Genomic DNA, 13324 nt, shown 5'->3' on the forward strand with positions numbered 1-13324 from the left:
GTGGGATGGAACGGGACAGGGTGTCCCAGGGCCCTTTGTGACACGTGCTGACATAGGGGCTGGCGGCGACGCGGCCACGCCACAGTGCTCGGAGCACGCGACGGGACAGGACGGGACAGAGCGGTGCCGTGAGGAGCCCCCGCACAGCGCACTCGATCCTCGCTGACCCGGAGCTTTTCCGAGGCGTTATTCCTGCAGGTGACCTCGAGGCCAGACCACAGGACTTGGTGACCTGTGGCCTTCTTGAGGCTTCTCTTTTGCAGGTGCCCTCGAGGGCAGACCATGGGACTTGGTGCCCTGGAGCTTTTCTGAGGCATCTGCCATCCCTGTGGCCGGTGCCCTCAAGGCCAGACCGCTGGCTTTGCTGACCACAATCCTTGACGAGGAGTCTCCTGTCCTTGTGGCAGGAGCCCTCTGAGACCAGGCTGCAGGACTTGCTGTCCTGTAGCCTTCCTGAGGCTTCTCTGCTGCTGGTGCCTTCAAGGCACAAGTGCAGGACTTGTTCACTCAGAGCTTTCCCAAGGAATCTCTCTTGAAGGTGCCCTCGAGGCCAGACTGTGGCATGGCGGGCAGATTCCGTCGCCTGTTCAAGGTGTTCAGGGGGAAAAAAGGCCCTGGAGCTGCCCCAGCACAACAGCCCGAAGAACTGGAGCAGTTCCAGCCACGGCAGGACGGTGAGTGACAGAGCTGGGCCACAGGGCTGATGGTGGCAGCCAGCTTGGCACCATCCCATCCCATCCCATCCCATCCCATCCCATCCCATCCCATCCCATCCCATCCCATCCCCATCGCATCGCATCGCATCGCATCGCATCGCATCGCATCCCATCCCATCCCATCCCATCCCATCCCATCGCATCCCATCCCATCCCATCGCATCCCATCCCATCGCATCCCATCCCATCCCATCCCACCCCATCCCATCCCATCCCATCCCATCCCATCCCATCCCATCCCATCCCATCCCATCCCATCCCATGCCCTCCCGTCCCGTCCCGTCCCATCCCATCGCATCCCTGGAGAACAGGCCCATGGATAGGATGGAAGAGGGGCCGGGCCAGACCCTCTGCAGCAGCCGTGCTCCATGCCCTGGGCATCCCGGGGCTGTCCCTGCCTGGGGAGCGCAGGGCTGGGCTGCGTTCTCCGGCCTCTCCTGCAGCCCCTCAGCTCTGGCTGCGCTCGCTCTTTGCCAGATGCAGCCCCGGACCGGACACAAGAGCAGGACCGTGCCCACGGCCGCTTCCGGAGAACAGTGCAGGTACCTGCAGCCATCCCCACCTGGGCTGGGCCTGCTGTCGCTGCTCAGCCGAGCACCGTGCCTGGAGCACCCCTTGGAACATCCCTCCCTTCCCTGTCCTTTGTTCTCCTGCAGATGTTCCGGAAGTTCATCCACATTCGGCGTGGAAAGACCAGCACCACAGCAACTGAGGGCACAGCTGAGCCTGACTCTGGGCTGACCGAGCTCCAGGCAGAGCCTGATGTCAGCACAGATATCACTGCACCCTCAGAAGACTCTGACAGTCCAATGAATGATCACAGAGTGAAGACTGACGTGGCAGTGACTGAGGACATGGCCATCACAAACACCGACACCGGAGAGACTCAGGGCATCCCAAATACTGACACTACGCCCATTCCCACTGGGATTCATGCTCCTGAACTGGGTTATTTCAAGGAGAGTGCTGATTCTTCTCAGCAGCAGGTAAGCAGCCTGGGGTCAGGGCTGGAGACTCCAAGGATCGTGTGCCCCCTCAAGCCACGACTGCTGGGCCCCCTCAGCCTTTGAGACCAGAACAGTGAGTCGAGAAGGGAAGCATTTCTTGGGGGCAGCTGGGGAAGTTGCTCCCTTGGACAGTGCTCCAAGTCTTCCCCATGCCTCCTCCAGGTGCCAGCCACGGTGAGGAACATTCACCAGAGTCTCAGGTCCCATGTCACTGTGGGCGCCAGGCTGGGCTTTAACCTTCTGAGGCTGGCTGAAGAGCACCCCGCTGATGTGGTGCTGACCCTCCTGCGCTGTGCCCCATCGTGCGACAGGTACGGGGCCCAGCTGCCTTGAGAGCTCGGGGCTCACCAGCCCTTAGGGCCCATCGCCCTGTGCCGCCTGTCCAATGGGGTCTGCCAGACAGGCGGAGAGCTGCAGGACCCTCGGGCCCCTCTGTTTCCTGAGCCTGCTGCCATGCTCCCTCCCTGCCCCTCAGGGCACCGGGGCTCTGTCACCTGGGCCCCCACAGCTGCACAGGGCATGGTACTGTGACTGAGACGCCCCTGACTCAGAGCTCCGATCCCACAGAGCTGCCACAATGATGTGGAGACTCCTAGGCTTGTCAGGCAGCACACTGGAGAAGGTGCTGCCAACACTGCTCTGTGTGATGGAGGACTGGCCTCTGCACAGCATGTGCACCTCTGATGGGGACGACACACCTGTCCTTGCCCTGGCTGTGAGTTTCTGGAACTGGCCTTTGCTTGCCCCCAAGCTGCTGCTCCAGCAGCTCTCCATCCTCTCCCTGCCTCAAGCACTGGGTGAAACCTGGGCTAGGGGCAGGCTCAGGGGGCACCAGGCCCGGTGCTCCCCCTGCGTCTCCCCTCGGGCCCTGCCACATGGACAGCTCGGCACCGAGCGCTGTCTCGGGCTGCTTCTTTTGCAGGCAACTCTGGGGCTGTGGGTGATTGTCCAGGTGCCTCGGTGCCACGAGGCAGTGAACCTTTACTCCTCCCGCATCTTTGTGGCTCTGCTCTCCCATGTTGTCATCACCACACAGCAGATGCCAGAGGAAGTTGATCACTTCTGGAGAGCATGCCGGGAGGAACACCGCCTTCCCAGCAACCCCAACAGGTCCCAGTCCTCCTGTCCTTCCCATGCCCTTGTGGCCAGCGCCAGTGCTCCCAGTGTGACCTGGGCTTTGCTCTGCACACAGGTTTGCAGTGCAGGCCATGAAGGCTCTGCTCTGTCGACTGCGCTGTGACAATGAGGTGGTGGCGATGGAGCGCAAGCGTGGCTGGGACACGCTGCTGTGTGCTGACACCCAGCACTATGCAGTGGGGCTGCTGGCCAGGTGAGACCCCCTTCTCCCCACTGCCCCCGGCACTTGTGCCCTGTGCCTGCGGTGCCCCACACAGTCCTTGTGGCCATGGGCCAGAGGGCCTGGTCAATGAGGAATGGCCAAGGACGCTGGAAAAGGCTGGAGAAGGGTGCTCAGGAGCAGCCACCTCCCAGAGCACCCACATCCCCTGCAGGGGACCAGACCTCTGTGAGTCAGTCCTGGGAGATGTTTGCCCCCCAGCTCACAGCCTTGATGCCTTTTTCCCTCTGCCAGAGAGATGCGCTGGGTCTCCCTTCCCATGTGTGCTGGGATTGCACTCCGCCTGCTTGGGCTGCTGAGCAGGGAGGAGCCACGCTGGGATCTGCCCTTCCTGGCATTCCTTGTGGAGGTGAGCCTGACGCCAGCGCTGCCTCGCTGAGCTGCCTCCCGCCTCTCTGCCCTCTCGTAGCCGCAGCTGCCTGGGACGTGCCCGCGCCCTGCGCTGCTGCCTGGGCCCAGCCCTGGGCGGTTCCGGGCTCCTGCCGGCCGGCTCCCCTGTCACTGCCCTGTGCCTTTCAGCTCCTCGAGTGCCTGGACTTGAGGGAATGCGGTGACAGTGTCCTGGAGATGATGTCCAGGTACCTGCTGAGCGAGTGCACGCAGAGATGTCGCCTGGCACTCAGAGGCCTCGTGGTGCTCAGCAAGGATCCCGCGATGGTGAGAAGGCGGCAGTGGCTGAAGCTGCGCTGGGGAAAGCAGTCACATGGGCTTGGCTGGGCTTCAGGAGCTGAGGCAGCTGCTCCCAGCTCTCCTGCCTCCCGGCTCAGCTGCCCCAGTGCTTCAGGACAGGCCTTTGGCCTCTGGGCCCTGCGGCAGCAGGGTGGGCTTGCAGGGCCAGGGTGGTGTAGGCAGTGCAGCCGTTCATGGCTTCACAGCACAGCCTTGTGTTCCACACAGGCCAGAAGAATGGGCAGCCTGTCCCAACGGCTTGTGGAGCTGCTGGGCGATGCAGATGGAGAGGTGGTCAGGATGTCCCTCTCTGTGTTCATGAATGCGCTGGAGAACAAAGACATCCTGGTATCCAGCACCACTGCCCCGAAACTGGCTGAGGCGCTCCTGCCACTCTTTGAAAATGTAAGGCTCTGTGCCCCCAGCCATAGGCTGGGGTGCTACCTGCAAAACTTCAAGCCTTATGGATTTTCAGGCCTTTTCCTTGGGGAACCTGGAGTAATTGGTCTTAGGGTCTTATCTTTTTCCACCAGGACAACAGCCATGTGCAGCTGTTCTCCATTCACCTCTTCAGCAAGGTGATGGAGTTGGTAGTGGAGGAGGGAAAAAAGCCCCTGGAGAGGATTGTGAGCCAGAGCCTGCTCCTGCTCTTCTTGCACTGCCATGAGGAGAACCGCCACGTGGCAGAGGTGAGGTTTTGTGTGATGCTGCTGCATCCCAAGGACGGGGCTCAGCTGCCTCCTGCCCTGGTACCTCCTGGGCTCCAGCATCCTCCTGGCCTTGGAACAGGGACACGAGTCCTGTGCCCTGGGCTGCGGTGCCATCTCTGTGCCTCTGCTGCTCTCCAGGCCTCGATGGAAACTCTTCTTTGTGCGGCCGGGTTCCTGAAGAGGAGGAATCTCAAGCAACTGCTGAAGAAGGAGCAGCTGTTGACGTTCGCCGAGTGCCTGGTAAAGCCTGACTGGAGAAGCCTGAGGCACAGCCTGGAGAAGCCCAGTGTGTGGGGCTGGCAGCTGTGCCCCTGCCCAGTGCTGCACCAGGGGCGCCAGCCTGCGCCCCACACGCTGCTCCCTTCCCCGTGCTCTTCTCCAGGCTCCTGTGGCCCCGAGCCGGGAGCCGATGGAGCCCCGGCCCCGCTGGGCTGTGGCGCGGGGCGGCACCGCGGCTCCCCGGGCAGCAGCCGGCCCTCGGCCCCCTCCAGAGCCCGGCGCCAGCGGCTGCTGGCCGGGCCTCGGGGCCGTGCGGGCACGGGAGGCCAGGGCTGGGCGCAGAGAGCCCGGCCAAGGGGCTGAGCCCGCGCCAACCCTTCCCTCCTGGCGCTCTCTGCAGCTGGCAGAGGACAGGAGCCGAGCGGCCGAGCGCCTGCACCAGGCGCTGCCGTTCGTGGAGAGCCCGCAGGAGTCGCTGCGAGAGGCGGCCGTCAGGTTCATCGGTGAGCCACGGGCCCGGGGCCCCTCCCCGCCCCGCCGCAGCTCGGCCCCAGCCCCGGCTGCTGCCCCGGCAGCGGGATCCGGGCCCGGGGCCGTGGAGCCCCGCCTGCCCTCGGGGCCGCTGCCGCCCTCTCGCAGCCGTGCCCTCGGGCGTCAGGATGCGGCGAGGGCCCGGGCTGAGCCCTGCCGGGGCAGGAGAGCGTGTGGCCACGGGGCTGGCAGCGCCGCTGCGAGGGAGCCGTGCCGCGGGGCCGTGACCGCCTCTGTGCTCCCAGGGACTGCCAGGGTGTTCTTGAGGGGGCACAAGGAAGAGCTCCAGGTCCTCAGTGAGGGTGAGTGAGGGCAGCGGGCTGGCAGCGGGGGCTGGCGGGGGCGAGCTGCAATGCCTGGCTCGGGAGCTGCAATCCCTGCCCTGGCTGTGGGGGCTTTGCTCCAAGTGTGGACTCGGGGTGATGTGGGCAGAGCACAGAGAGGTTTCAGGGACACGGTGGGGAGCTTCATGGCCAGCACCTTCTGGCTGATCTCCTTGGCCCCTGCTGTCTTCTGGCCATGGCAGGAGCTGGGTGAGATGGCCCTGGCAGGAAGGTCTGCTTGGATTCCTGCAGATCCAGGCTCTGACCGTGGCTCTGTTCCTGTCTCTTCCAGCCCTTCAAGCCCTGAGGAGAGACGACAGCCCTTCCCAGACAAACATCGTAGTTCAGAAAATATTCAAGGAAAGAGCTGCTGAACTACGTTCATCTGCTGGCTCAGAACCAGAGTCCCTTTAAGCCCTCCAGATATCCTGGAAGATGAGACCATCTGGAGACTAGAGTAGAGCAGCTGGAGCTCCAGGCACAGCTGATGCTGGTCACAGCTGAGCCTGTGGAAAGCTCCCATAGCTCCTGCCCTCTCCCTCCCTTTTGACAGCTCCATCCCTCCAGCCCTCAGACCCTGCCCATCCCCTTTTTCCCTCCCAGCTCATCCCTTCGCTTCGCCTCCTATTAATAAACAGTTTGGCTTCTTCACTTGACCTGCATCTCTGTGGTGCTGAAGCAGCCCAAAACCTGAGCCCTGGGACACACAGGCCCCTCCTGCCGCTCTCTTCCGTGCTATTACTGCAACCCTAGGGAATATCACCATGTCCCGCAGCCGTAGGGAGGAGGAGAGAAGATCCAGCAGGCAGGAACTGTGCAGCAAGATTGATTTATTTAATTATTTTACAAACTCTTTTATAGACTTTTTTCTTCATAGTCTAATTGGACAAAGGATCAGCCACCCCTTGGGGTGATTGGCTAAAATCCTAAAGCATCCATTGTCAAAATATTTTCTACTGTACTATAAACAAGACTTTTCAAGGCTGCAGCTGTTTGGTTGTTTACATAACTCTGCTACCTCTTCCGTGAGAGAGAAAAGTCTCTCACAGGCTTAGAAAACAGCAAGAAAATCCTTGCTAGCAGCATTTTTGTATCCACACCATGCCATGTTTTGTGCAGAGACACAGAGGAACGAGGGCAGCTCAGGCTGGAAAGGTCCCTGTCCTGAAGGTCCAGTTCCACAACACTGTGGAGTCAGAGGTCTTGCTGAGCACCCTGAAGGCCCTGGATTTTAGAACAGCCAACAGGAGGATGCTCCGGAGGCAGCTGTGAGGGATTCCGTGGCAAGCCTCCACGGAGGGCAAAGGAGCTTGGAATGCTGGAAGTTTTCAAGAGCAGCTTCCTGAAAGCGCAGCAGTGCTGCATCCCTGCCCGGGATCAGGAAGAGGGCAGAACCAGAGACCATCCGGGCTTAACAGTGGCCTCTGGGTGTGTCTATGAGCAAAGGAAGCAGCAGCACGGTGGCCGAGACTCGGACGCGCGGCCATCCCGGTGTCCGGAGCGCTGTCAGGCAGTGTTGGGATCCTGGGGGCGGTTCTGGTCCCCACAAGTGTGGGATCGCAGCCCCTGCTGATGCCTTGAGAGGCCACCTAAAAACAGAGGCTAGACCAGAATAAGGGAATAAAGGTAGGTATTTATTTGAAAGGCCTTCAAAGGTACACCCAGGGTAGCCAGAGGCTACTGCCAAGAGGGACCCCAAGATGGACAACAGGTCACGAGTTCTTCACACTTTTGTAAGTTTGGTTCCTTTGCATATGGGCCGGTTTTGCCCAATTTAGAAAGATATCCTCTGAGGGAAGGCACAACCACCCCTCCCCCGAACCTGGTTCGGGAAAAAATAAATTTTCCTCAAAGGAAAGTGAAGGAGATAATAACTATTTATTTAACAAACACACCGGAAAAGGAAAATAATGCTAAATAATAAAATCTCTCACTGTGGAGAAAAAACCTGTGACAGTGTCAGAGTCCTCCCTTTGGTCTCCTCGGAGCTGGGGCTTGGCCCAGGGCCAGGCCCTCTGTGCCCAGTGGAAAGTCCTCCCGATGTGCTCTGATATTGAAGTAGGCCATCAGAAAAGGAAGAAAATCCAGAATTCCAGGGAAGGAAAAAAAAATTCAGCTCTCAGTCTCCCTTTGGAGAAAAAGAAGCTGAAGAACTCACCAAAAGCTGACCAGGGAAGCAGCAAGCTGGGTGCCTCCTCCCTCCCCTGCTGCAGCTGGGAAAAAGAAAGTCCCTATCTCTGTGTGACCCTGAACAAGCTGCAAACTGCTTTGAAAAAGTTTTGCTCAGTTTTTCCTTCCCTCTCTCAGGCTCAGTTTAGAGGCATAGAAAGGCACAAAAATTAATTTCTGGGCATAGGGCAGTGATATGGGATATGCATCATAAAGTCACCCCAAGACATTCCACCCCTTATCCCATATCATTGGCTCAATGCCCAAACTAAGATATTCTAACTCTACACACACACATCAATACATATACATATACATATATATATACAGCTATGTACGAACAGTGACAGTGACCCTCAGCAAGCAGGGGTACCCAGGCATTTCACACTACAGGTGGTTTTCACCCAACAATCAGATCTCCCTGTGGTACACAACGTGTTGTTCCATCTTTCTGCATTACCCACCATGTGCAACCAGGTCCCTGAGCAAAGACAACCCCACGGATGGGTTGGTCTGTACTCGAGGCAGAATTCATCCCCACAGTCTTTCCTAACAGACCTCTGACATGCACTACTGGGGCCTTATCTCCATCTGCTGTATGCAGGGATTCAGATTGGGCTGGACCAGCTCTATCGGTGGAACCTCAGGTGTTAACTAACCAGGTGGCCTTTGCCAGATTCTGTTCCCAATTTTTGAAAGTTCCCCCACCCAGTACCTTCAAGGTGGTTTTCAACAATCCATGGCACCGTTCCACTTTGCCTGCAGCTGGTGCATGGTAAGGGATGTGGTACACCACTCAGTGCCATGTTCTCTAGCCCAGGTGTTTATAAGGCTGTTCTTAAAATGAGTCCCATTGTCAGACTCGATTCTCTCAGGGGTGCCATGCCTCCAAAGGACTTGCTTTTCCAGGCCCAGGATGGTGTTCTGGGCAGTAGCATGAGGCACAGGGTAGGTCTCCAGCCATCCTGTGGTGCCTTCTACCATTGTGAGCACACAGCGCTTGCCTTGGCGGGTTTGAGGCAGTGTGATGTAATCAATCTGCCAGGCCTCCCCATACTTGTATTTGGACCACTGCCCACCGTACCACAGAGGCTTCACCCGCTTGGCCTGCTTGATCGCAGCGCATGTCTCACAGTCATGGATCACCTGGGAGATACTGTCCATGGTCAGATCCACCCCTCGGTCTCGTGCCCACTTATAGGTGGCATCTCTGCCCTGATGGCCTGAGGCATCATGGGCCCATCGAGCTAGGAACAACTCTCCCTTGTGTTTCCAGTCCAAGTCTACCTGTGACACTTCTATCTTTGCAGCCTGATCTACCTGCTTGTTGTTTTGGTGTTCCTCATTAGCCCTACTCGTGGGCCTATGATGCCTCAGGTCATCAGGGCAGAGATGCCACTTATAGGTGGCACGAGATCGAGGGGTGGATCTAACCATGGACAGTATCTGTGATAAAACAAACTGTATCCCTGTGATCCATGAAAGGCGGCCACCAGAGGCCAAGGCCAGCCAGACCTGTTGGCCTTGGCAGCTTTTGTCTGGCAGCAATCCTTGGATAGATGGAATTTTGGAGGCCAAATTCCAATTTTGGCCATGGGCAGCTGGAGGAGAAGGATGGTTCTGTTCCACAGGAAGAAAAACATAGCCCCAGCATTTCAAAGGCAGCTGAGAGCTGGCCCTCAGGAAGCCAAGGGAAGCTGGACTTGTCAGTCCTGGCAAATTTTGTCTGGGAGCTGTACTTGGATATACGGAATTTTGGAGCCGGATTCCCAATTTTGGCCATGGACACCTGGACTTGAAAGAAGTTTATTTCCCTGGGAAGAGCAGCACAGCCCCACAGTGTTTCAAAGGCAGATGAGAGGTGGCCCCCAAGAGGCCAAGGCCAGCCAGAGCTGTCTGTCCTGGCAAGTTTCATATGGGAACAATCCTTACATAATCAAATTTGGATGTAGAGTCCCAGTTTTGGCCATGGGCCCCTGGAGGAGAAGGACAGTTCTGCTCCATAGGAAGGAAAGCACGGAGCCCCAGCGCTGCAGGGCAGGTGAGAAGCAGCTCTGGCCATGCCAAGGTCAGCCGGAGCTGCCAGGCGGCCCCAGGAGCCCAAGGCAGCCAGAGCTGTTCCATGTTCCCTTGGTTCCGTGGGCCCTGCAGGGTCACAAAGGCCCCTTGGTTCTTTGGGGCCAGCAGTGCCACAGTGGCCCCTTGGTTCCATGGAACGCCACAGGGTCACAATGGTCCCCTTGGTGCCACCAGCCCTGCAGGGTCACAACGGCCCCTGGGTTCCACGAGGCCACGCAGGGTCACAGTGGTCTCCAGAGGAAGGGCAGCACCGAGCCCCAGGGTTTCAGGGGCAGATGAGACACAGCCACCAGAGGCCAAGGCCAGCCACATCTGTCTGTCCTGCCAGGTTTGTCTGGGAGCAGCCCTTGGATATTGGGAATTCAGGAGGTGGAATCCCAATTTTGGCCATGGACACCTTGTTGAGAAGGATGGGTTTATTCCACATGAAAGAAAAGCACAAAGTCCAAGAGTTTGGAAAGAAGATGAGAGGTGGCCACCATGGGCGAGAGCAGCCAGACCTGTCTCTCATGGCAGCTTTTGTCTGGGAGCAATCCTTGGATAGACAGAATTTGGGAGGTAAATCTCAGTTTTGGCCATGGGAGCCTGGATGAGAAGGATGGTTCTTTTCCTTAGGAAGGAAAGCATGGAGCCCCAGGAGCCCCAGGATACCCCAGAACCCACTGAGGAACGGGGTCCCCGGGGCCTCATCATGCGCAGCCTTCAGCTGTCTCAGGCAGAGCCCATCCCGCCCTCAGCAGCCCCAGCCCAGCCCAGCCCAGCCCTCCTGGGCAGGAAGCCCCAATGGCCGAGCCGGCCTGGGACACTTGCAGGGATGCGGGGGCAGCCGCAGCTTCTGGGGCCAGCCTGGGCCAGGCCCTGAGCGCCCTGCCAGGGAACCATTGCTGCCCCACATCCCATCTCAGCCTGCCCTCGGGCAGCGGGAAGCCGTTCCCTGGGGCCCGGCCCCGCAGGCCCTTGGCAAGAGTCTCTCTCAGCCAGCAATTGCTGCTCCTCCCTGCTGCGGGGCCCAAGCTGCAAGTTGATTTTCTGCCGCTGGCCCCGGCCCAGCCCCGAGCCAGGGCCAGGACCTTGCCCTGGAGCTCTGCGGGCGCTGCCTTTGTGCGGCCGCAGCGCAGCGGCCGCAGCTCGGAGCTGCCCTTTGTGTCCCCGCCGGCAGCTGCCAGAGCTGGCGGGGCCGGGCCAGGGCCGGGCCAGCCCCGGCCTTCCCGGCTCTGGGACACAGCGGCGGCAGCCCCAGCCTTCCAGCCCTGCACACGCTCCCACACAAGCCTCCAGAGCCGCGGCCACGCAACGCAACTGACCGGCCGCTGACCCCCCAGCCTGGCCTGATGGCCATTCCTCTGCCCACACCTCGGCCAAGCTCCCCTTGGCCACCTCCTGAGCCACAGTGCCACACACAAGTGGCACATACGGCTACAGAGCTCTGCCCACAGCTGGCAGGGAACGTTCATTCAACAGAAAAACCACCAAGAAAAAGAGAACTGCCCCCAGCAGAGCTGTTCCCTCCTGCAGTAGTTACACCTGCACACCCACAGCGCCTGAGACTGCAAGCAATGAGCATTCCCTGGGCACATGTGCAGCCCAAGCAGCTCGAGGACAGCCTTGCAGCAGGACTGCTCTCAGCTGAGCCAAAAAGGCCCCTCTGGCAGCTGCAGGGCCATTGCAAAGGGCAAGGGCCAGAGCCTGGGCCCACGGCGGAGGAAAGGGCTCTCAATTCCCCTGCCCTGCCACCTCAACCCTGTTCCCAGGCTGCTTCCCACACAGGATTCCTCTGCAGGACTGCGGAAAGCTGAGAGGCAGCTCTGGCTTCTCCACTTTCCATGTGCTAAAGCTGCCTGGCAGAAGAAATGGAGGGACAGCTCTGGTGGCACAATCCCTCCCGGCCCAGGGCCCAGCGCTGGGAAGGTCTTTCCGTGCCGAGGCTTTGCTGCGGCCAAGGAAAGCTCCTGGCTCAGGGTCACCTTTCCTGCTGGGCCAGAGCCCCCGAGTGGCCCAGCAGCAGCAGAGAATTCCAGCACAGCCCCGGCACGGGCAGGGCGGCCCTGGGCGGGCTGCGGGAGCCGGCAGCGCCTGAGCTCAGAGCAGCTGAGCCCGGGGGCTCTTGGCCAAGGCCGAGGCCCAGCGAGCATTTCTCAGCTTGCAGGGCGGCCTGGAAAGGTGCTGGGGGGGATCATTCACCCCCCAGGGCGGTCCCAGTGGCTCCCAGGATTTCCATGTCCGTGCTCCCAGCGCTGCTCCCAGCCCTGATCCGTGGGGATGGCAATGTCCCGCTCCCTTCCCGGGGCAGGCTCACACCTGAGCCAGGTGTGCAGGGCAGGACCTTGCCCTGAGCCCAAGCCCTGTCCCCCCTGCAGGATCTGCTTCCCATCGGCCTCTTCCTCCTGCGGCCCCAAGCCCAGCTCGGTGCTGAACGAAGGGCGCTGGGCCGGGGTCATCCCCCGGCGGGGGCTGCGCACCCCCTCTGCTCCCTCCCCAAATTCCCTCCCGGGGCAGCAGGGGCTGCCTCAGGAGCCCTGTGGGCAGGGAAAAGGGGGTGACACCGGCATGGGGGGGTCACACACCGTCTGGGGGGACACACACGGCCCCTGGGGACCCCCCTCACCTTCTCCTGCAGCGCCAGGAGGATGAACCGCAACATGGAGCTCCCGACCCCCAGCAGCATCTTGGGGGTGGGGTCTGGGGGCGAGTTTGGCTATCTGGGGAGGAGGTCACATCTGCCCTAAAACCCCCTCCCAGCTCCACAGCCACTCCCAGACCCCTCAAACCACCCCACAGCTCCTGGCCAGGACTCCCCCAACCACTCCCAGCAATAGCAATGGCCCCAAAAGCCACAGAATTCCCAACCCATCTCCCCCAACACGCACCCAAATTCTCTCCAAGCCACACAGCCCTGCCAACACCCCAAAACTCCCACACAGACTGCCCCAAAAGCCCCCAAACCCTGTCTCAGCACCTCAAACCGCTCCAAGGGCCATAAAAGCCCATCCCAGTCCCCCAAGGCGCCCCCAGACCCCCTCCCACACCCCATGGCACCGACCAGGACAGGGTGGGGGACAGGAACATCCACAGCCCGGAGCAGCTCAGGCACTTCAGCATCGATTTGGGCACTTTGGAGGCCACACCCCAAAGGGGGAGACTCAGGGCAGGGACTGAGACAGAAAACTGGAATTCCTGGAGAACAGATGGGCTCAGGTGGACACGTTCTGCCAGCACAACTGTGAGACTGTGGTCCCAGTCTGCCTGGCTTCGTGGCTCCACAACACTCAGATCCTCCCAAATATTCCCCTGAACCCCAAATTCACCCCCAAATTCCAGTAAAATTAAGCAGCTTTAGACCTCTTTGCTTAATTTCTTTATTTTTACTCCACTTTTGGTTGTTTCAGTGGGATTAACACAGAAATTACTTAGGCTGCAGAAGATCTCCAAGAGGTTTTGAGGGGCTGTGAAGGGCTGTGAGGTGCCTTGAGGGTTTGTTAGGGGCTGTGAAGGGTCATGAGGAGTCGTGAGGGGCCATGAGGGGCCCTGAGGTGCTGTGAGGGGC

General features: G+C 59.8%; 1 protein-coding gene across 1 annotated transcript; it reads left to right on the forward strand.

Annotated features, from left to right (window-relative positions):
• Window positions 1–562: 562 nt before the first annotated feature.
• Window positions 563–5946, forward strand: LOC309583718 (maestro heat-like repeat-containing protein family member 7; the record flags this gene model as incomplete). The annotated part of the gene is made up of 12 exons (XM_082299499.1): window positions 563–674; window positions 1194–1258; window positions 1373–1702; window positions 1886–2034; window positions 2916–3053; window positions 3315–3429; window positions 3600–3737; window positions 3978–4154; window positions 4283–4438; window positions 4598–4699; window positions 5079–5181; window positions 5825–5946. The coding sequence occupies 12 exons, from the start codon at window positions 563–565 to the stop codon at window positions 5944–5946; spliced, it is 1707 nt and encodes a 568-aa protein (XP_082155625.1).
• Window positions 5947–13324: the final 7378 nt, after the last annotated feature.

The sequence above is a fragment of the Coloeus monedula genome (assembly GCF_965178545.1).
Source record: "Coloeus monedula genome assembly, chromosome: 32".
NCBI classification, from domain to species: domain Eukaryota; kingdom Metazoa; phylum Chordata; class Aves; order Passeriformes; family Corvidae; genus Coloeus; species Coloeus monedula.